This window comes from Falco punctatus, assembly GCF_963210335.1.
Source record: "Falco punctatus genome assembly, chromosome: 4".
NCBI classification, from domain to species: domain Eukaryota; kingdom Metazoa; phylum Chordata; class Aves; order Falconiformes; family Falconidae; genus Falco; species Falco punctatus.
In genome coordinates this window covers 48,384,295-48,408,191 of record NC_137583.1, presented here as the reverse complement: position 1 = coordinate 48,408,191, position 23,897 = coordinate 48,384,295, and the positions used below count along the sequence as shown (strand labels likewise).

At 42.7% G+C, this 23,897-nt stretch overlaps 1 protein-coding gene across 4 annotated transcripts; it reads left to right on the top strand.

Annotated features, from left to right (window-relative positions):
* Positions 1-279: 279 nt before the first annotated feature.
* Positions 280-20,845, top strand: NFILZ (NFIL3 like basic leucine zipper). Of its 4 annotated transcripts, XM_080382329.1 has the most exons (4): positions 519-623; positions 5,373-5,507; positions 6,958-7,133; positions 17,888-20,845. In XM_080382329.1, exon 4 carries the CDS (start codon positions 17,910-17,912, stop codon positions 18,792-18,794), a length of 885 nt encoding a protein of 294 aa, XP_080238455.1. In that variant the 5' UTR covers positions 519-623; positions 5,373-5,507; positions 6,958-7,133; positions 17,888-17,909; the 3' UTR covers positions 18,795-20,845. The 4 variants fall into 4 exon arrangements, with proteins under 4 accessions (XP_080238454.1, XP_080238455.1, XP_080238456.1 ...); XM_080382328.1 differs by lacking the exons at positions 5,373-5,507; positions 6,958-7,133 and adding an exon at positions 280-390 and having other exon boundaries at positions 484-623; XM_080382330.1 differs by lacking the exon at positions 5,373-5,507.
* The last annotated feature ends 3,052 nt before the right edge of the window (positions 20,846-23,897 follow it).

Genomic DNA, 23,897 nt, shown 5'->3' with positions numbered 1-23,897 from the left:
TCAAGCAAGATTTATCTGGCTGCACCCACCCAGCCCTCTTGTGTCACACCGCTGCCCATGGGGCCCTGCCATGGCCTCAGGCCACAGCCAGCTCCCGCCTCCCTCAGCTTGGCCAGGCACAGCACCCATCCCCTGACTTTCTGAGTGACTCAACACCTCCGATGGCTTTATAAACTTCAAGCTCGGTGGAGAGGCCACACCCTCGCTGCCACTGTCGGGGATGATGTGCTTTTTTGGTGTAAATGCTAACAGGAAGCTCGAAAGCAGCTGTGTTGCTGGCAGGGGCCACCTGACCCCCGGTGATGCTGCTGGCTCTGCCACCGAGTGTTACCACCTCTTGCGTAATCATGACATGACTCCAGCTTTCCTGGGACCTGGTTATGCAAAAAAGTAAAAAAAAAAAAAACCCCAAAAAACCAACCCCAAACACAAAACCCCAAAATTAGAATCCTCACTGACCCATTAACATGTCTCTCCGTGCAGGGCTGTCACTAGCAGGTGTGCGGTGAGGCAGCGTTCAGCAGAAGAGTCAGTTGTCATTCTCTCCCTCGAACCCTGCCTGTGTGGCTCTTGGGTGAGGAGCTGATGCCGGATGACTCTGGGTGTCACATCCAACCTGCAAGGTAAGTCCTGGCCAGGATGGTGAGAGGGAGTTCACGGCATTGGGGCTTTTTCAGGTGTTGTGGGGCAAAGGCAGCAGTGATGCCCTACCAGAAAAACATTTCTGTTCTTGTCCCTAGACCTCTGCTAGCTTTCCTGAAAAGTGACAGCTTTTGGCGTGAAAATTGCTGTCTTTTTTCTTTTTCCATCTTTATTTTCCTTTGGGTTTTTTCATCTTTTTTCTTTAATTCATTTTTTTCTTAAATCTTTTTTCCTTTTTACATCTGTTTTCCTTTTTACATCTCTTTTCTTCCTTCTTTTTTCTTTCCCTTTTTCCTTTTTTCTTTTTCCTCCTTCGTTTCTTTCTCTCTTTCCCCTATATGTTATCTCTATGCAATCTGTGCTTCCTCCCATCTGTCCCTGAATTATCTCTTTCTCTAAACTTCTGACATTCAGCGCTCCTGTGTGCCATACCTGCTGACACACACAGGGATGCACACACACTCACCATATTGCAATGCCTGATATCTGCCTCCCTAATTTCTTTTCCCATCCTCAAGGAAAGTGAGGGATGTGGTTATACTTATGGTATGCTTCTACTATGTTTGCCTACTTGTTGAAGTTGGACATTTTTGTTGCCTGTTCTTTCCTGTGTGTTTATTTTGGTTCAATCTCCTCTTCACATCAGAAACACCAACATGCACTTGCACATGCCCGACTGTGACACTAAGGAAGAATTTATTTCTGCTTTGGGCAGATTTTTGTTTCTAGAGCATCACCTGCTGTCTGTACAGCAGCCAGCACAGCAGTAGAGCTTGATAATAACATAGTGAATATAAGGTGCTGGATTTGCAGCCCTGAAGTGAGGAGCTGGCACCATCTCCGTGGAGAAGCCACAGTAGGAAGATGGCTTCCTTGGAAAGAACCTTCTGCTGGTGGCTCCCACCCTTTGCATGTCCTTTGCATGTCTCTGCACAAAGCTTTGCTTGTGGAGTTGACAAGGCTGGGAAAGGCAGTTGGCCTTAGCGATACTAGTGGCTAGTATGGAGTGAATGATTCCCTAGGCCAAGAACAACTGTCATGGAGGTCCCTGTATAGTATTGGTTTTTGCTCAACTTTTATCTTTTAACCATAACAAACTCTGCTGTGAATTTCCTAAGCTAGTGCACTTGAACTAAAAGCACAACCTGTTTTGCTCCAGCTGGTCTGTATGTGCTTCAAGCCTTTTGCTTTCATCTCCCTGTCTCCTCATCCTCTCCTTCCCTAGTCTAAATTTCTCCTATGACACTTTTGGCCAGTTTTTTAGTGTGTTGGAGTCCCCAGGTGCAAACCTCTTTTGAAATCCTCATCCTTTAGGTCAAAGTCTGTTTAAAAACTTAACCTTCGAAAATTGGCTTTCTCTTTCCTTGCTCTGTATGAGGAAGATATTGATGTATATGCCCTTCACTATGTCCCTGTTGTGGTTTCATCCCAGCTGGCAACTAATCAGCTACTCGCTCAGTCTCCCCCCACAGAGGGATGGGGAGGAAATTCAGGAAAAAAGGTAAAACTTGTGGGTTGAGATGAGAAAACTTTAATAATTAAAATATAATGATGATGATGATGAGAGGGAGACAGGAATAAAATCCAAAAGGGAAAAAAACCCACAAGTGATGCACAGTACAATTGCTCATCACCTGCTGATCAATGCCCCACCAGTCCCCAAGCAGCGATCAACAGGCCCTGGTCACCCCCACCCCCCAGTTTACATACTCAGCATGATGTCCTATGGTACAGAATAGCCCTTTGGCTAGTTCGGAGCAGCTGTCCTGGCTGTGTCCCCTCCCAATTTCTTGTGCCCCTGTGGTCTTGGCACTGGCAAGGCCTGAGAAACTGAAAAGTCCTTGACTTAGTATAAACATTACCTAGCAACAGCTAAAAACATCAGTGTGTTATCCACAATATTGTCATACTAGATCCAAAACACAGCAAAGAAAACTATCCCAGCCAAACCCAGGACAGTCCCTTACAATATCAGAAGCACTAACAAGCAAGATAGAAAATACAAATGATCCAAACGTTGCAAACTGTAAAAATTATTAACACCATGTAGGACTGTTTGTTTCTTTCTATCATTGCTCAGCTTGTAACATGTTTTTTTCAGTTTACAAAGTTTCTGGGGACAAGCCTTTTCCTCTCTTACTTTGAAAAACCTTTCACATCTAATTTCAAAGATGGGGAGGGGTTGTTGTCATTTCCCCCTCTCCCTCTCAGACTTCCCCTTCTGTAGCAAGTTTGAGAGACAGACAGAGAAAACTATTCCAAAGGCATGCAGGATTTGTATAAAGGCAGGTGGTACATATTTACTATACCTGGAGGAAGGTGTAAAATTATTGTGTGATATTTCTGAAGCTTGTGCTGAAATAGTTCTCGTTTGGAATTTTAAACCTGAGAGCTGTAGTGTAATTTTTATATGTTGAGAAGGTGTATCTAATCCCCCTTTTTCTGCCCAAGGCTCATTGTCCTTATTTTGCTTCAGCAAAACAATGAATTTTACAGTGAAGAAAATACCTCATTAAATATTTTCATTATATTAATTGCGGAGAGTGATAAACGTCACAGTAATGAACTTGGAGGATTCAGCAACCTCCACTTCAGAGGCAATCTTTGGGTTTGGTACTTTAAAGTGGCACAGAAATCTGCAGCCAGGGCTAAACACTACTGCATGGTCAATAAGCACAAAACCAAAGGCTGTGCCCTGAAGCCACTTTTTCTGCTGGCTTCCAGTGAACTCAAAACCACAGCATTTCCTTCCCTGCTGGCAAAAGTATCCCCAGAGTTTCTCGTTAATGTTGTTACCATTAATTACAATGAAGGAGAATTGGGAATGTGCTGTCAAGAGGCCTTGAGAATTACTCCTGAAAAGAGGTCCTGCTGCCTTGGAGTAATCGACTCCCCTGGGCACACTGTGCATCCCTTACCGCACAAAAATCATGGTGCACTCAAACACTTCATGGTTGTTGTAGCGATGTAGCAACGTGTCAATATAGTGATGGCCCTTTCTTTGCTCTATGATTTATGCTAAACCCAATATTCTTTGTGTACTTTCTAGTCATCACAAATCATATGCGATGAAAGCTCAAGAGAGAAAAGCCAATACGCAAAAGAAAATGAAACTGCCATCCTGACTTCTGTGGAATTAACCAAATTTCCCCTTCTACACAAGTGTCAAGATTATAGATATAAAATGCAAGTTAATGATACAGTGTACAGTTGTTGAAAAAGCTAGCGAGTCTCATATGACAGAGATGCATATCTATCTGGATGTTGCAAATCTGCCACACCTCAATCTGCTGTTCATAATCACTTCATTATTTATACAAGCAATATAACACACAGTTCCAGCTACCGAATCTTCTTGTTGCTAGCAGACACATATTAACAGTACATCAAATGCATGCTAAAAACCCCTTTCTGAAGATCTTAAATTAAATTAGCTGAAAAGTTATGTCATTAGATAAATAAGACTGTGGGAGGAACTCTCACATGCAGTGACGTTGAATGCCAGCGGTATGTGCCTACTTAGCTGCGAAATGAAATGATGCATTTTTTTCCCCTTAGAAGTCAAATTTGCAAAATCTCCTTGGATTTGAGCATTTAGCAGGGCACTTTGATGAGGTTTACAAGAGGATTTAAAAGCACCAGCTTTAACTTTTTCTGATTTTCTTTAATAGTTCATGCTATTGCCTCCAAACCTTTTGATGCCTATTCCCCAGCCACCCAACCCTCGTACCTGACACTCCAGCTCACCTTCATTCCCATTTGGCTCTGGGATTTTTTGCTTTTTAAGGCAGTTTGCATTTTCAGCTCACAAGATTGAGAGGGCTCATTAAATTTCAGTGTGGTTTAGATATGCACACCTCCAAACTGCTTTAGAAAATGGTAGTGGTAGCTACATGAAATTGTTACTGACACAACACCACATTCTGGTCATGTTCTTTGTAGATTTTGCTCCCAAGTTTCACAGGTTTTAGGTTTTGATTTTTTTTTTTTTTGAGAATGGGAGTAAGATTTCTTCAATTGCTTTTGCAAATTGTATTTTTTGTCATGACAGATTGTAGGAAGCAGATTGGTCTATCAGAAGCAACCAGTCCATAAGGTGTACTCTTTATTTGAGCAAATTTAAAATAACGTAATGTATATAATAATGTGCATCCATATTGTTTGACAGTGTATAAGAACTACAAAGATGGGAAAGGAAATCAGCCCTTGAGTATTTTTAGACCTCATAGATTACAACTGAGTGTTTTTTTTTGAGAGACTACACTCAAACCCCAACATATTAGTGACCCTAAAACTGTTTTTCAAAGAACTCCACTGTAAATAATTTTGACTAAAAAATAAAGGAAGATCTCTTTAGGAAAACTCAAAAGGCTTCTAAACAACTTCTACTTTAAATTTACCCAGCAAAATGTAATTTCAAAAAGGTATTTTCATGTTGCCATTGATCAATTCCTTACAAGAGAAAATGGTTAACTATCCTGAAACATTTAAATTGTGATAAAACCAGAATGCTTTCCCTTGATCCTCTAGTAACAGCTTTGCAGCTGTTCAGTTCATCCATGGAAAGAACTCTTGCAGAGCATTCCAACATGAGCTGCACTTTGCACCTGAAGAAGGAATTCAGGCATATAAATAAATAGAGGAAAAAGAGTCATGCAGACAGTGTAATGAGATCAAAACTACAGCTTCAGAGAGAGCAATACCATTTTGTATTTTTTTTACATTCACAGCAAAACCATTTTGTCTGCTCTGTATAGCTAATACCTACATAGCAGAATTTGGATGTGAGCAGCAGGTTTGCTTCTCCCATCGAAAGATAATGATGATGCCTGAGAGCAGGTTTGGCACCTCACATGCAAAATCTTGTGAGTATATTGGTCTGAGCAGTGTAAAATGTGAAATTCCAGTTTGTTGCATCCTTTCTAGTGGGGTGGGAGAGAACAAAGCTTTGAATGAAAGACATTGGTCTTGTCATGTCAGTGTAGCTGAAACACTCAAGTAGCTACACTCCAAAACTATTTTATAGATGAGGTGTGGAGGTTTTAAACAAGATGATTGTTTTTAAATCCCTTCTGTGTATAATATTGAAAATAATTAGTAGCCAGAATTGCTTTTGATTTAAAGACAGTGTGACAGTAAATAACTATTCATATATATATAATAATCATATATATATAATAATCATATAGTAAATAACTATATGATTTAAAAAAAAAAACAAACTTGAGAAGGACATTTCTTGGATCCTCCCAGATCAAGTGAGCACTGACAGCCCACCCAAAGGTTAGAACCACCTGTTTCTACATGCAACAAATGCCCTTGCTGTATGATACACAATACACAACTCAAAATTTTTGAAATATCTAGATATGGTAAATTTTTTACCACTCTGAATTCAGACTTTGCTGTGCTGTGGTTTATGACTGGCTTAATTTCTTAGGGACATTCAAAGATTTGTTGGGAGAAGGAAAATGCAGTTCGTAAGTATACTGTATGCCAGTTATCCCGTATCTAGAATGCCTGTTTATCAGCAACAATTATTGCAATAATTAACTGTAGCATGACTTCCCTGCCAGCATGAGTGGAATAATCTGCAGATATCAGGCAGTATTTCAGAAAAGACTAATGACTGCAGACTCTGGCATTTACAATTACCAAATGTAAGAGGCTTCATTTAAAAAAGACTGCTTTTTAAATTCAGGCATCCTTTCGGATATCGCAGAACTGCAGTCCTCTTATAGAGACTCTAAATCATGAACTATTTTAAGAAAACATTCCAGTTCTAACTTTAAAGGGTGTCATCTTTGCAGCATGTTTTTAAAACCTGAATTCAAGTGATGTTGAGTGGTAAAATCAAAATGTGAAGAATTTTTGGTTTTGTTTTGGTTTCTTTGTGGGGTTGTTTGTTGTTGTTGAAGGGAAGCTTTCTGTTTTTCTTGGTTTTAAAACTCTTTAATGTTACATTTTTAACCCTCTGCATCTGCAAGAGCTAAACACATTTTTCTGTAATCGAAAGCTGAGGCTCCTGCCTAATGAGTTAACTTCAGCTAGCAGAGGCTTTCAGGAAAAGAGCAGACTTTAGGAAAGTCTTATTAATCTTCAGGATTTTGTGCCTGAGTGACTCCAAAACATCTGTCCACCAGCAAGCAACTGCCCAAGGACCCAGCTTCATCCTGGCGATTCCTGAGCTGGCTTTTTCACTAAACACAAGCCTCTAGAGCACAATCCAGTTTTTGCTGTTTAGCCTTTCTCACTCCTTGTAATTGGCCTCACAGTTTCCCCTGGCTGCAGTGTTGTTCTCTGCTTCCTGGCTAGGTTATTGTGTGGAATTGGTTTGACGCGTGCTGTTAGCGTGCTACAATGTCAATGTGGCGGCGGCAGTTGGGGGAGTGAAGTGCCCCCTGGGTTCTGGTCTTTGGGGAGTTGAGGACTGGTGCTGTGCTCCTGGGGATCTCTCCAACCTAAGAGCTCTAGCAAGTGCAAACGTTTTGGTGAGTAATCTGATGTGTGTTCTAGCTGAAATCTGTGCCAAGGTCATGGCTCCCTCTTTTCTCAAACCTGTCCAGTAAGTCAGATAAGATACAATTAATAGCAGAGGGTCGGGTAAGATGCGGTTAACAGCAGAATTTGGCTTCATGTCTTGAGAAGGAGCAGTATCTTTATTTTCTTGTGGAGTCAAGCAGTTTAGGCAGAAATTCCCCCTGCTTCCATCTACTAAAAGTGTACTGTGAATATTAAATATTGCAAGGAATAACCCAAAGGGTGGAAGAGATAGTTCACTGTCTTTTGCTGGTTTCTGTAAAGACTGTTACAGTCTGGCTGCTGATTTCTACGGCTTTGGCAGAAATCCGGAATAAGTGCCGCATTAGTGGAGGTACTCCAGATTTTACATTAGTGTAGTTTCAGACAGAACGCGAGTCCTAAATTAGTGCCTTATCTTATTTTCTCATGATTTAAAAAGGAAACTACAGCAATCAGTTTGAATCTGGAAAAAATATTTCTAGGACTGGACCATGTGAATTTACATAAGCGTTTCACTTTAGCTACCCAGAAGTATATTGAATCTGATAAAGCACTGATAAGCATCCTGTTACTTTGGGCATAGAGAAACTCAATGATTTGGGACTGAAATTAGGAGTTTCATCTTTAGTACAAGTGGATCGTCACCAGTTCTGTGTATTATAGAAACTCAGGCAGAAGTGGCTGATGCATGACTCTGCCTTGTAAAATCTTCAAAAGTTTCGTTTATTTCCTGTGATAGCAGAGTGAAAGGGAAATCTCTGACAGAAAATCTTGATATTAACAATTAATGAATGAGAGATGTGGTCACGCTCTGCAGGAGTGCCCTTTGCACCATACGCATGAGTTGAAGAGGCTTGGCAGCCTTCAAGAGAAGCCAACAGTGATGATTTCCTTCCTTTCAAAAGAAAAAGGAAAGCTTTTAGAGAACATCGGGTCCTTTGACAGGAGTTCTGCGAAAGAACACAAGGATGGGAGTCTTCCTGCCAGAAAACAATGAGAAAGGTGCCATGTGAACTTTATGGTCCTTAACATGCTCCACTCCTGATCTGTTAAATATTTCTATAGGTCTTAGTGTGGTCATCAGTTTCTCGTTCTGAAACAGGAGGGTAAGCAATGAGATGGGTTTTATTTAGGTTCTGAAAAAACTTTTGTAAATGGGATGCTATGATCAATCCTGATTCTGGAAGTGTTTGTGCTAGAGCTGGGAGCAGGAAAAGACTGGGAGAAAGAATGGGAGAACTTGGCTTCAGATTGTCTACTTAACACAAAATAATTTCTTAGAGCTAGAATCTGAATGACAGCACTGCTGGGTTAGCAAAACCCCATGGGGTTCTACTGCGTATGTGTGTCTCTATGTCAGCAATAAGCTGAGGGCTTAATTCAGTTTCCTAAATAAGGAATAATTTGCAGCTGCTGATGTAAGTGACCACACAATGAGCAGGAGAATGGGGAATGAAGCAGGTACTGGAAGTTTTACTGATTGAACAAAATATTTTTGTTTGGGTGTTTTGAAACAGCTATATGAAAATATAAAGAAAGGAATGAGGAATACCAAAAAGCTGTGTTTCCTGATGATTGGTGTTTGCTGGGGAATGGATTTTGAAAATGAGGGGTAGAGATCCTTGCTTTTATCAGGATTTATTACACTTTTCCCCTCAAAGTATTTTCAGGAACTTTGTGACAGTTGCAGCTTTGCAGCTTCTACACAGCAGGGGATTTTGTCATTTGCAAATGATTCCACTCCATTTTTAAAACAGGGATTTCATGTGCCCTCAAGACCTAGTAACCATGGATGACTGCATCCAGAAGAGATTAGACATGTGTTCAGTTCTTCCCTGGTGGTTCTTGACTTCTAATTTCCAAGACAGAAAGCCACAGACTTGCTACTGTCAATAGCAGCACTGCTTAAGCCAGCATTTCTGGCCTCAGAAAAAGCCCTTAGCCTCTGCTTAATTTTATGTAGATGCGTAGGTCTCATTGAATGCATAGCCTGCAATGATGCTTATACTACAGGGAGGAAGGGACTTACCTTTGTGTCTAGACCGCCTCTCACTTCTTCCTCATGATGAGGCATCACTGTAACATCTGGGGTAACCTTCAGATAATTATAAGCTTTATCTTTGTGAATCAAGCTTTACTTTAAAAAAAACCAAACTATTACGACAGCAGTTTTTGTCAGATTCGGTATGAACTAGATGGAATTTTCCAGCCCTCTGGGTAGGCAGAGGGAGGTGGGGAGCGGATGCAGGGCTGCACAGACTGCTGCGCACAAGCATCCTTCTGCTCGTTCAACCAGAGCCAGACGTGTCAGTTCCTGGGCTAGTTCTCTTCTTCTTCCATCAGTCGTGTGAGTGAAGATCTAGTGACTGGAAAAGACTTACTGCTGAGTTACACCAAGGTAAATGCAGCCACACCTTGCTGATTCCTGTTAGCACAGCAGACCAGAAGTGGCCACTTAAAATATCCATGCGCAAGAATTAACAGGCTCATGCCTGCTATCTACGCTGCTGCATAGCATATGGTTTTCTGTGTTATTTACTGCTTTTCTATAAATAATATGACACAGATCTGATACAGTATGGTCTAAGTGTGCTGTCCATAAGCCAGCTTCAGTAGTAAATGTAGTCTGGTCATGGTGGCATGGCCAAACTGAGCTTGTTTGCGTTAGTTAGCTTGGGGGAATTTCAGTCTGTCTCAGCATCATTGCATCTGAATTCAGGTATCTCTGTGCTGCCCTGCACTGTGCAGTGGAGAAACGGCAAGGGGAAAAAGAACAATTCAGTTTTTTGTGCTTTATGTGTTCCTGGAGCAGGGTCCACCAAGTAGGCGCTGAAACTGATGGAACAAGACAATTAAAAATGTTTGTAAAATACTGAGTAGTATTCAGACTATTTTTCAGATACAGTCAACTTTCCAAGGAAAGTTTTAGCTGTTTAAAAAAGATCAGCAAAAAATATCTGAAAATACTAAGGTCTTAACTGTTTTGCATTTTTAGCTATAAGACTTGAGTTTCCAATTCCAGTATTACAGAATTCAACTAAATTATCCCTGTCACGCATAATCTACTGCAAAGTCAATACTTTCAACCCAAAGTATGAAATAAAACAGAGGAAGAAAAAGGATTTCTTTATAGTCCTTTCCCAGAGAAAAAAAAACGTGCTTATGAAGTATCTTATGTTGAGTATGATGTGATGGGGACATCTTTCTTGGGTGCAGAGGCAAGCCAAATGGAGTGAACACCACGAAGATTTCTGTTATTCATTAACAGTACACATGGAAGCATTTGCAGACCAAGAAATGAAAAACTTGGTCACTTGCAAAGAATCCATAGTAACTTTGGGGTTCTAAGGGTTTTGCAGTACATTTCCAGTCTGTTGTAAACCCACAGTAAAATGTAGAGGTCAGTTTGGTCCAAATAATACGTGAGCTGGTTTTCAGGCTTAGTTACCATAAGCAGTGCAGCCTCAGCAGTGTAGGCTTTGACCACAAGGACTGAGGAATCAAGGAAGGCTGATACAGTTTACAAGCTGCAACACCCAGCAGTTCTGCTGTGGGGGGTTTGGTAATTTGGGGAAGGTTCGCATGGTTTGAAGTCTCATACCTCAAGACCAAAAGATAAAACTAGTCCCACCAAGCCTCTAACAAACAACCTGTTGTGATTAGGCTGCAGGGGCTGTGGTTTAATATCTTTGATCCTACAATTTTAGTACACCAGAAAGTTCAATATATCTTTTAGATTCTGAATCTGTAGAGAAAAACTTGATTTTCAGGAGTACGGCATCTGTGGTTGTAGCCAGGTTTCAAAAGTGATCCACTCCAGAGAATCCTTATGGGGTCTTGGAATCTGATTTTCAAACAAGTACCCAAATGAGTGCAAAGCTTCAGTGGAAACCAGACTTTAGAAAATCTGGCCCGATGGTGAAAATGTTTGATTTTGAAAATCTGTCTGTAAAGGCACTGCAATACATTGAACAGACTTGCAGCAACCCTGAGCCAACAATCATTTGAGTGTTTTCAAAATAGACACATGGCAAAATTGTGACTTTGGCATACCATAGCTGTTTCTGAGTCAGTTTTGCTTTGAATTTTAGTTTAACTCTTCACTAGCAAGTGCAATTCTTCCGTCAGTAGCAGCCACAGAAGTAGCTGTCCCAGCGTTCAGGCATACAGGTCATTAAGGTCTGCTCAGTTTCCTCCTTTTCTGCCTGCTGTAATCAATAGACCATGCTATTTCCCATTCAGATGCAGTGAGTGAGTAAGCCCCGTTCCTCAGTAGCACCAGTTAATCACTGCTTTAGCATGAATGTGAAATACTCACTAGTATGAGTAATTAGAGTGATGTTCTTTTATCTTAAGTAGGCCAATAGGTTTAAAGAGTATTGTTAAGATACTACTAAACCACAGGACTTTTCTTCTTATTATTACTAAGGTAAAGAAGCAGCAGCAAGGACTGAAAGTTGTTTACTAAGGAACTTGCACTGTTTGTACAGTGCAGTGTTCCTGGTAGAAGTTTTCAAGAGGTTTCTGTTACAAATCATGTCATGCTCACTGGGCCTGTTTATTATCTCAATTTATCAGTGTAAATTCTGAGTAACTCCTGTGGATTAGATACCGATGCGCTAGAGCGGCTTGAGATTAACAGCTGAGTTATGATTTAGTTTAGGATGATTTAATTTCAGAATGAAAAAATAGGCAGCTATCAAGCTCCTTTATATTAGCGTAAAGCAAGGGTAGCTTGGCTCAAACTTTGTGTTGATTTAAACTCCTTAAATCCTAAATTCAGTTCCCGGTTTAATTAAGACAGGTAAACTCCAGTGATGTTTCCATGGATTGGCTCTTACTTATATGTGTACTGAAAGAAGTGTGATAAGGAGGCTGGCAATAGAAGTTTGATGCAAAAATTGTCTGTAGGGTAGTTAATTTCATAATGGAATTATATGTTTTATGAAAAATATTTGGATGCTTTCTTCCTTTCATTTGTTTAAAGTTTTATTGAAAATCAAGTATACAGTATGTGCTGAAATCTGTGCCTGTCATATGGCTTACTTTTAGGTAGTCCTGCAAGGAGAAGGGAGTCAGACTCAATGATCCTTATGTGCCCCTTCCACTCTTGAGATATTCTGATTCAATGTGACGGGAATACCACAGCAAATCAACCCTTTTCACTTCAGAGTAAGGAAAAGAAATCTCTAACACAGGGAAGATATGCCAAGTCACTCTATGCACTTCTGTATTACATTGATTTTTCCTATTTAATTAAAATAAACGTAGATTTATGTTTGGGCTTCCATTCCCTTGGTTTTAGTTAGGAATCCTTCTCTCAGTTGTGTTCTCTCAGCTCAAAATATTTTTAATAGTCAAATTCACACAGTATTTTTGGACATAGGAATGGTCAAACTGAGTCAGCTTAAGATTCTACCTGGCCTGATCTTTGGCCTAATATTTGTTGTGATTCCTTTTTTATTTTTGATGACTACATTATTCTAAGGCAATGAACTCCAAATTTTCATCTTATGTTGTACGAAGATGTGCTTCATTTTGTTTCTTTTAAATCCACCGCCTGATAATACCAGTATGTTCTTTATTCTTGAGAAATAGTGAGGTAACATTTTTGTTTACAGAAACTGTTCTGAATCTATGGGTGTTCTGCTTGCCCTTTGCAGGATCTATTCTAATTTTGCTACATCCTTGGAAAAAGAATGATCTGAGGGTCAAGGTCTTGACTTCCAATCACAGAAAAGTGAGATTCACCAGCTGTTTTACGAAGCAGTGTGTTTTGATTAAAGGAAAGCATATATCGTCTGGTAGATCTGCAGTGAATCAGTTCCTGTTAGATACAAGTTTTTCCTGAAGGGCTTTGTACAACCTGCTGGAAAGTACAATTCATCAGTCTGTTCTGATCTGCTGCTCAGGGGGGAGATAAGAGAAAGAAGGGGAGATAGGTCTGAACCAAATCTCTGAAGCCTAAGCCCTAACATGGTCTTCTGTTAGTGGAAGGAAAGCAGTTTTACCAGAAATGAGGATCTTTAGACCAGGTAGATAGAGTTCACATAGATAAACCTCAGAAGAACATGACCTCCTTTTCAGAGAGGTATAAATGCTTTAACATCGTCATTAAACTAGGACACTACACATTTAGCCTTTCACACCTGATCAGATGCATTGTAGAAGTGGTAAGGATAGTTTTTGTTGCACATCTTTGTGTATTTAACAGTCTTTACATAAAAGCATGGCTTGCTTTCTGCGTGCTCAGAAAGGTAATGGACTGGAAAAGTTCAAAGCTTGCTCTCTAGAGAAGTAGGGCTTTGGAAAGATGCTTTGCCTGAACAGAACCAGCAGATTTGGTATAAATCAGAGGCAAAAAATGAAAGAACAACATCATTTTACAATGTTTTTGGTGCTTTCTCTTCTGTTCAGGATACAGATAATACAGAACATGGCTGATATTCTGGCCAGATGTTAGTAATTGTGTTCTACTTTTATAGCTGCAGAAACAACGGGTATCAATGCACCTTAGGAAATTTTGGTTGTATAATGCACTTGACCAAAACAGTTCTACTGTCATTGCTAATATTAATCTTTCCATTCATCCTTGTGGGTACAAGTGATGTGTGACCTTGTGCACTTGATTGCTAGTCTGCTCTCATGAAGAGTCCTAAGACAAATACCGTGTGGGTATATGTGCGACTTTGTGGCCTGCAGATATAAATAACAGGTAGAGTTAAGACTCTGTGACCTAAACCTTGATGTTTTCATGTATTGGCCCAGCTAAATCTTCATTCCTTGCCCTTAAAAGGCCAGATCCTGCCTCCGATAAGAACTTCCTCTGTCTTCCACTTTGTACTCAATCTCCTTCCAAACCTTCCCCACCTTCAAGTAAGTGTAACTGTGCCCTCCCTCAGGTTTGACTCCTGCCTCTTCTCCTGGACTCAGCTCTCCCTTCTCGCTATTTCACTTTCATCTGCTTCAATTCATGCACCATTAAGTTGGGATCTAAGGGAAATTCCCCCCTTGGCACAATGGATTAGAGTGTGAAAGATCAAACAAATGTGGGAAAGGTTAAATGAATGTGATGGAATGAGTTTGCTGGAAAGAAGAGTTCAGGTTCTTCGTTACTTTTTTGTTCTGTCTCACAGATGCTTATTTTGGGTCCCTTTTATTCTCATGCTTCCCAGCTATATTGGGCAGTGAATGCTGGTGACAGTAATCTTGAAACTTCTTAGAGGATCTCCTTATGACAGGCACCAGGAGCAAGAGGACAGGGAGAAAATAAACTACTTTGCCCAGTGTGGGTGATGAGTTTACACAGTGAAAAAGCCACCTGTTGATCTTTGACTCATTCAACAAAGAAGTCATGTCAAATACTAACCTGAAAAATTCCTGGTAAGTGATTAAGCCCTGAAACAATAGCGTATTTCTGCCTCTTGACGCTGTCAGAAACCACAGGTACACTCATTGAAATTCTCCCTTTGATGCTTTGAGATCAGAAGTAATTTTCATCAAAAGCTGGAGGAATTACCCCAGACATAATTATGCTAAAGGACATTCTGTGTTTTGGTCTTTAGTTACTCTCAGCACCTTTGCATACTGTTTGAGTTCTCAAAGACTTATGGCTAAATTAAAATAAATGCATTCCAAATGCATTTAATCACAAAATCACACTGATTTGATTGATTTGAAAAGAGACTACTTTAACGGAACTTGTCCCGATTCAAACCAAAATAAAATTGGTCACGCTGAACAAATTCAGATAGTGAATAGATGTGGATTTGTCTGTTTTGCAGGTCTGCATTGTGCAGAGATCACAGTTGATGACAACCTGCCAATACTAAAGGTCTCTAAATCTGTAAAAATAACTAGGTGATATTTTATCTGCAGGCAGCAGAATATTTAATCAAATAGCTTCTACAGAAGATTAGCATTTTGAGGCTAAGTGTTCACATTTCTGCTGTGTAGTATTTATGTAAACGTTTGTGTATATGATGGAACTCCTTTACATCCATTCTCACAGTGTTTTTCAAAATCTTCTGGTGATCTTTTATGCCTCATTTCTTGGGTGCTAGCTTGAGACACCTTAAAAAGGGATCTGATTCTCAGAAAGAGCTATGAAAGAAAACAGAGTACTTGGCTTCCAAAATTTTCCCCTTTTTGTGATTTATGAGTTGGATTCTTAAGAAATCACTAGTCACTCTTGGAAAACTAGACCATTCAAATGTGGTCTTCTACATGAAACTTGGAAAGCAAAGAACGCTGGAAATTTTCAAAACATTTAGACACAAATTACAACTGGACAATGTTTAGGAATTGAGGTTTTTTTCAATGTGTGAGCTCTTTTGATTAGTGTTGATGTGAATGCTCCTAAGGAGCAAGTGGAGCACCCAAACATGGTCCTTCATCATTTCTGTTTCTGTATGTTTTCATTGAAGAGATGCTCTTCAGAGGGACATACAGTCCCTGCCCAAAGCGATGCCCTGGATGATTTCGAATTGTATCTTTCCTTTTTGCATTTAGGTGGTTATCAGTCATCAAGAAAAAAGTAATTCATGTCAGCCATGCAATAAATTAATTTAGCAAGAATGTTGGCTATTAGTCATACTGATTATTAGCTGTGTTGATTTTCAGAAAGGTCACATGCCAGATTTTCACAAGCTCACAGCTTCTGACTGCATGAACTTATATAGCCCAGGTTTTCTAAAGGAGTTTTACTTCTCACTCATCTATAGCTCTGAGTGTGTCCATTTAATTTGATTCCTAAATAGCTGTTTGAAAGGCAGATATGCTCAAACTGAATATTTCTGTCTAAAAACTGAATAATGCTTGGCTTCTGGATGTTATATTGATTTTATCGCCTCTGAGTTTGGTCAGTTTTCAGTCTGAAACATTCTTTTTCTTGGTGGGGAGGGGAAACATTTTCAGCTGAAAATGTCAGCCAGCCCTCCTCCCTGAACACACTGACCAGCCCTGCCAGGAACCATGACTCAGAAAAACACTTTGCAATTATATAAACAGGTACTATCATTATTCTAACTATGTGGTGAACTGTGAGTGCATTGCATTGCTAGTGAAGTGTACTGCAGCCTGCCAGGCAGTGCGGAGGGTGTCGTGGCCGCTGGTTGTGTGTTGGTCTTTGTGGGTCCCAACAGTCATGTAGTCATGAGGCTAAAATGAAGGGCCTTGTGAAAGGGCTGTGGGGATTGAAACATGGCAGATACCAAAGCTGCAGTGCATTAGTTACTAATCAAAGTGAAACAACTGTGCCCTATGCCCTTCTTTACCATTTTAGGGTAATCGTGTAGAGCGGATGGCTTATCAGGCTCAGCGCTGGCTGGTTTCTCTGGCCAAGCTTTCTGTTAGATGGGACCTAGGTCCTGAGCACTCTGGCAGTGAAGCATTTCTGGGTGGGATCCTTTCTCTGCTCCCTCCCTATCCATCCTGTAGAGCTGTCATAACAAGCTGTCTCCTCTTGACTCTACAAAGCAGTTTCCCAAAACATAAGTTAATCTCACAAGACATGATTCCTCTCACCCAACCTAAGATGCCTGCAAGGTCTAAATCAGAATTAGTCACTCTGGGCTTTCTTACAGTCAATAAACAATGGTCCAGGGAGCTCAGCTGATCAAGTATAAGTGACTGCTTCAGGTTAAGATATGCCATGCTAAGCTTCAACACTAGGTCTCCATGAAGTACAGAGGGTGTCAGAGGTGACCACATGCAAGTGCCTACTTCTAGACACTCACACTAAACCAGGACAATCCCTCCCAGGCTGCTCAGAGGCTATGTGACTTTCCTGGAAGATGACTAGGTTACAGGAAGCTTGTAGCTTACATAGGGATGTCTGCAGTCTGATCACTTATTAATTTAATTCACAACTTAGACTGCATCACTGGTCTTCCCTGCTAGCTTCTTCCCATAGTCAGGAATGTACCACGGTCATTGTCTTCAGATGGACACCTCTGTGCCAACACTTGGTGCCATGCTGCTGCTCAGCACCTGCTGTGCAAGTACTTGCAAGCTCCTAGACAGCACTTTCACAGCCTTCATCCACATTTGCTTACAAATCTATCAAAATCACAGGCTTCATCAAATCCAGCTTTCCAGGGTGGGAGCAGGGGTTTTGGGAAAAAATGGGGACTGAGTATATGCAGTGGGTTTGTAATCCTGCTTCAGCTGCTAACTAAGGTATGTGGCTGAGGTAAATCAGTTCTTCTCCCTGTGCCTTCCTTATCTGTAAAAGAGAAGCAATGAGACATTTCCTTTGTAAGGCAGTTTGAGATCAGTAGGAGTTAAGTAGTATGTGAGAGCTGGTTTTGTTATCCTGATTTAAGTTAGGTAGGCAAAGTGTTTATGAGCATTCACTGAGTCAGCAAAATATGTTCTTTTAAACTCTGCTCAGTCATATACAGTTTTTGGGTACCTTGTGATGGTCTTTGCTGACACTGGTGAGATGTGTGTACTGATGTGCTGGCAATATTGTGAAGATGTGGTTCCAAAATGATAGAAATAGCCAGGAGAAGCTGTCCTCAGGTTCTGTGTGTGTATGGTGCTGTATGCAGTGATCCTGGTATGACTGCAACAGCGATAGAGGAATCATATGGCTATATCAATTAGGTTAACGGTTGGATTTGATGATCTTAAAAGTCTTTCCAACCTAAAGGATTCTACAATTCTACAATTAATTAATAGCACCTGTAGTGGTAATGGTTTTGTGTTCTAATTCTGGCAGAACCCTGGCTGTGTTCACGACCATGGAAAACTTCATGGCACCACTGAGTACGGTCAGCGAGCTTGCACTTCAGCAGAGCAAGGCTAAGTTCCTCCATGGCAAGGTGAGCGGTCCCCCCCGGCGCAAGCGGGAGTTCATGCCGGATGAAAAGAAGGACAACATGTACTGGGAGAAGAGGCGCAAGAATAATGAGGCAGCCAAGCGCTCACGGGAGAAGAGGCGCCTCAATGACTTTGCCATGGAGAGCCAGCTGGCTGCTCTCAGCGAGGAGAACGCCATCCTCAGGACAGAGCTGCTGTCCCTGAAGCTGCGCTTTGGGCTCATCAGCCCAGACACCAGCATCTACCCAGGCCATTCTCTCCAGGACTTCCTGGGAGTTTATTTCAGAGGGCACAGAGAAGCCTCCCCACTTCTCGAGGCAGAGCCCTTTGTGGGGGAGTCCTGCTTCTTCACAAAGACATTTGTGCCAAAGGTGCTGGAGCCAGCTGACTCGTCCTGCAAAACCTTTGGCCCTTCCAGAAGCATCCTTGGCTGTGACTCAAAACCAGCTGCCATAGACACACCTGGCCTTCAGCAGCCCAAGAGATCCACAGTTGGCTCTCCGTTCCTCAATTACCACTGCCCAGACAAATATGCTTTCCATTTGCAGGAAATGGAGCCAGGCAGTGCCTGCTTCTTGTGCCCTTCCCCCAGTCCAGCTGAGGTGAGCAAAGAAAGCAGCACAACTGTCTCAGATGAAGATGATGAGCAGCAAGTACCCAAAACTTCTTCTCTACCCCCATGCAGTCTGCTCTGCCCTTCAGAAGATCATTTGAAGGGCCGAAGCTCTGCTGCCCTACCTCACAAGCTCCGAATTAAGACCAAAGCCCTCAGCAGCTTGGAGGAGAGTAGCCTGGACTCGCACTGAATGGGCAGAGGAACAGCCCGCTGGGGCCAGTGCAAGACCTTCCAAAGACATGAAGGGTTTGGAAGGAGGGTGTGGGAGGGAAATGTCTTACGCTTCAAAGAGTGAGGTCATTTTCCCCGCTTTGCATAAATGATAAGGGATTTTTGCGAATGATATTTCTGTATTTGGAAATTGCCTTTGTAAAACATTCTCTGACCTTTAGCCGGGTTGGCTGAACCATTTCCTTTTTTTGAAATGAATTACTTATAAAATATATAAAATAAGGCAAAAAGACAATTTATACCAAAATTGTTAACTGGGTAGAAAGCATTTCAATATTTTGGATTTTTAAAAATGATTTTAAAATTATTTTACCAGTTTTAAGTGCAAGTGAGCAACTCAGTTAACATCTGGCTGCTTATATTAATCAAGGTAAATCTCAACTGGCCCAGTGCTGGACTTGCACTGGAGAAACTCATTTTTCTTTTCTACCTTACTGTGCAAGCTGAAGACGCTGAACCGGACACCTAGCACTGAAGGTTTCTGTTGAGTTTCAGTGCCTGGCACATTTGCAGCACTCAGAAATAATAGAAGAATATAATACAACTGCTGTCACAGAGGGTGCAGCATCACTGGATGGAACAGAACGGGCTGTTCCATAGGTGTTCCCTAGTTGTTCCACATTCTGCAGGTGTGTTCCCTTTATGGATATAACGCTACCAGCTTGCTTGCCTCCCAGGGCTCCACATGAGTGTCAGTTGGGCTATGGGAAATGCTCCCTTCCATCTGAATTTGTACAGTGAGATGTGTTGGGAAGCTTCAGCAAAGCATCACTGGAAACCTGCGCCCAGGCTGGGCAAGCTGTTCCTTGTTTTTCATGTGGTGCTTCTGCTCCATCCCCAAGCATTCAAAGAATGTCCGTGCTAAGCAATTTCTAGCATCATCTCCACATCGCTTCTAGCTGTTCCTGGTGACAGGGGTCCTGTGTCTCAGGAGACAGGCTCTTTTCCAGACCTCCAGACTTTGTTTGATTTTCTCTAATGCATTTGAGTTCAACCTCTTTCCCCTTTTAAAGCATTTTTGCTTCCTTTTACCTATGCGCACGCTGCACATAGTGTATGTATTCCCTGGGGTATCTGCTGGCACACTTTCCCTATCCATCCTGCATTCTGACTGCTTATTCTTTGGGAAAGCCAGCACTGCAGCCATGGCAGTGAGTGTGGAGTGGGTGCGATGCAGCTGGAGAACTTTAGCCCAGCCAGCCGCATAGCTCGGGGCTCAGCAGAAGCCAGGAGGTGGCTTGAGCTACACTGAGCTGAAAGCCAGCTGAGCCTCAGTGAGCAGCAGCCTCGTGGCGATCTCTAAAGCACACTGAATGCTGTTCCTCAGTCACCTCAGTTTACAAACCAAAGATAGTTCTCAGAGATGGATTCCAGGTATATTTTCCTGTCCTCAGTTCTCCTTTCATGTTTTGTCTTTTTTCCTGGGAAAAGAGGCTAATGCTGTTCCCATGTTTCTGTGTCTGTCAGCCCTAAACATTTTTTTGACATGTTGGACAAATACAGTCCAATCTGATGGGAGATCTCTCAAAGAGAACAAGCAACTTCAAACTGTTCTCTTCTCCCCCAGCCATCCATTTTTGTGGAATCTACCATGTTCTTACTGATAGAAAAAGTGCATTGCCTGCTCAGCCCTACTGGAAACCAGAGATGTCACTGGGAGCTCAGCCTCCTAGCTCAGATGCCTGGGAGTCTCCACTTCACCACATCTGCTGCCCACAGGACTACCCTGTTCCCTTTTGTGTTATACTGTTCTCACTAAAAATTTCAGGCTCTGGAGAATAAGGACAATTGTCAAGAGTATTTTTCTAGAAATCATTTTATAGCTAATAAAGAAATGCACCGATAATAAGACTGTGTAAAAGGACAAACCATGCTACCTGACATGGGATGTAATAAACCCTCAAAATGGTTTGGAAAAGAGGGCCCTTAATGGAAACTGTACATAAGGTCATCTGAACGTGGAGCTATATCAACATGTTGTGCCTAATAAAATTCTGTTTCCAGATGCTGTGGAAGGTGTATTGGCCTTTCTCTTGGGACTGTATCTGCACTGAACTTTCCTCCTCAGGAACAGCCAGCGTGGAGTCAAGACCTGCTCAGCAGCAGCACAGGGAGCTGCGATGAAGGGCACAGATTAAGCAAGCTGTGGGACATATACCTTCCTGATTCCTCTGTCCATAAATGTCTTTTCCTCCTGTCTGTGTCTATGTTCTCACAGCAGGACCCTCAGTTCTCCACCACAGACTCCCCCTGCAGCTGCCTGTATGCTGGCAGAGGGGCCCGGGGCAGTGAGGATCACACGCAGCTCACCACTGTTTATTGTGATACCCCACAAGGGTCGACCCCACATTCTGTCCATCTCCCACACTTTTGTGCTGAGATAAATGCAGAGAAACGAGCAGACCTTGCTGCTTGCAGCTGCCAAGGCAGGAGCCCCCAGGCTGCAGTGCAAGGGGAGCAGCTCTACTGTACTCACTGGCATGCAGGGAAACCAAAGCACTGCAACTGCTCTTCAGGTGTGAAACTTGACACAGTGATGCTTTCAGATCAAAAGAAACCACAAGTGGTTCGATTTCCTGTCCTATTCCCTCTGTCCTCTCTCACCCTCAGAACAGGTAGGGACAGCCCACAGCAAGACGGCAGCTTAGAAAGTATTTCACTAGAAGAAATTGCCTCCTTCCTACTCCTGCCCATCCCTGTTGCTGCTGAACCAGCCTTTCTCACCGCTCTGCAGGGCCCTGCTCTGACTCCTGTGCCTGCAGCCGGTTCAGGATGCAGCCAGCAGCTGTGAGCGAGTGATGGGTGCAGGCAGCAGCCTGGCCATGGCAGCAGCGCTGGGGTAGGTCAGCTCACCCTGCTGTATAGGATGGGTTCGGTGCTTGCAGGGAAGGAGATAGCCTCCAGGACCCCCCTCCCCTCCCAGCCCTGCTGCCTGGGGACCAGGGCGAGACGACCTTGAGAAGTTTAAACGCCCAGGTGCCCAAAGGTGACCTTCTGTGGGGAGCAGGCACGGCTCCTCTAAAGGCAATGAAGAAAAGAGTAACACATCCTGTTTGTTGTGTCCCTGCTGCTGCACAAACCGAGGGCCAAACCTGGAGCTGGGGCTTGCAGCAGTGTAAGCTGCCAGCCCCCTGCCGAGGGAGTAGAAGGGCACAACAGCAGCAGGCAAAGCAGCAGGTGAACGCGAAGCTAGCTCTGGCCCCATACCTGGCTCATCTCACACCTTACAGCCCCTTCACCACTATTTCTTTTGCTCCAGGTTTTGGTTTTCCTGCCCTCTGGGCTGCTCGCCTGGAGGAGATGCAGGTGCATCTTGCATTTCTGCTTTGCTGGCTTGTCCTAGAGAGTTTCCTACTGGTACCTGGAGGAGATCTAGCCATCTCTAACAATTATCCTATCCCCAAGTTGCGCATTTAGTAACATTGTCAAATAAGAGCCGCTGTACTCATTGTTTCAAATGAAGCTACAAGGCTTGCCTGGAAGGGAGCTGACCTATTTTGGCTCCTACTCAGGCTTAGAAACTAATTCATTAACTAGCCCTTGTTCCAAAGTAGAATCAGGTAGTTTTCAAGCTAGTTAATTACTGGGGTGAGTGTTATAAAATAAAAAAACTGTGCTTGTGTCAAAGAGTGGGATGTGGGAAAGATACTTCCTGTATCTCTTTGGAAACCTATTCTGGTATTTTTTTATCTGTCTACCAGAATGGGAAGGTCAAAAGCGACAGCCTAATTCAGTACCAGCTGGCATTTAAGATTATACTCTTGATTCAACAATCAATTGTATTGTTGGTTGAACATGTATCTTGATTCATGGTTGAACATGTAAACCAATGCCACAGATTTACTATCATCATTATTTACACTGGCAAATACAGGCCTGTGTTTATCAGTACCACTTGGTGATGTTGATTCTTAGGGCAGAGCTGAAATTTAGAAATTACACGGGGCAGGACATTTGAAGGCAGAAGCTGTTAAATCAGGCTCTGCACTGTCACCGTTTTGCAGCTCCCTCAGGCAGAAGTGTTTTATTTATAAAATGGAAAATGTAGTTTTTCTGGCTGTGACAGCTGCCAGCTGAATGGCCCCTGCTCGCAGCCGCTCACTCCGCACCTCCGCCCATGCACAAGAGTTTTCGCATCTTTACTGAGTCCCAGGTGTGGGCTGTCAGCTTTTTGGGGCAGGAATAGGGCTGAGGTGGGGGGCTCCTCCTTTGGCACCTGCACCATGACTAAGCCTTAGAGCATCACCTGCACACACAGTGAGCTGGATATCCCCTGGGAGCCAAGCCCAGCCCCTGTGGCAACTCTCCCTTGCTCCTTTGCTGGGGCCAGGGGCATGGTGGTTGTCCCTGCATGGACCTTCTCTGGCGAGGAAGTCCCGGTGCACGTGGCCAGCCCAGGCTGCCCCAAAGCACAGCCACACAAACACTTCCATTTGAAAGCACAACCAGCAGAGGAAGAAATTCTACATAAATATCAGCCTTTTGCTTCATGTAGGAGCTGGTTGTTTCAGCACTACCCCAGGAAATGGGAAACTGCTTCGGTTCCTCCTCTGGCTGCAGGGATTCAAAACTGCTTCCCAAGAGAAGGGGAAGTGCCTGGGCAGGCAGCTGGAGCAGAGCAGGACACCCCCCCCCCCGCCTCTTCTGGGACCAGCAGTGGCGGGGAACTGGGGTGCCAAGGGCTGGAAATGGAGAGGGAGCCAGGGCTCACAGCAGTGCCCTCCTTGCAGCAAAGGGGAAGCACGTTGCAGCATTTGAACATCTCATAATGCTTTTGCGTTCAGAGCTTAATGCCCTTGTCGGTCACAGGTGAATCTGGCTTTCTGACTCCTAATGTTATTTCAACGTGTATTTTTAAAGCAGCTTGTCCCCCTCTGCATACCTCCAGCCTTCACAATCAATATTTTTTTCTCAAAATAAAAAATCTAGCCATTTTACTATAAAATTTTCGGGTGACAGTTGTGCTTGATCATAATGCAAAGTTCTCAAAAGCCTGAACAGATTCCAGGAAATACAGCTGAGGTGTTAATTTGAGAGATGCTGTGGTGGTATCTGTTTTCTA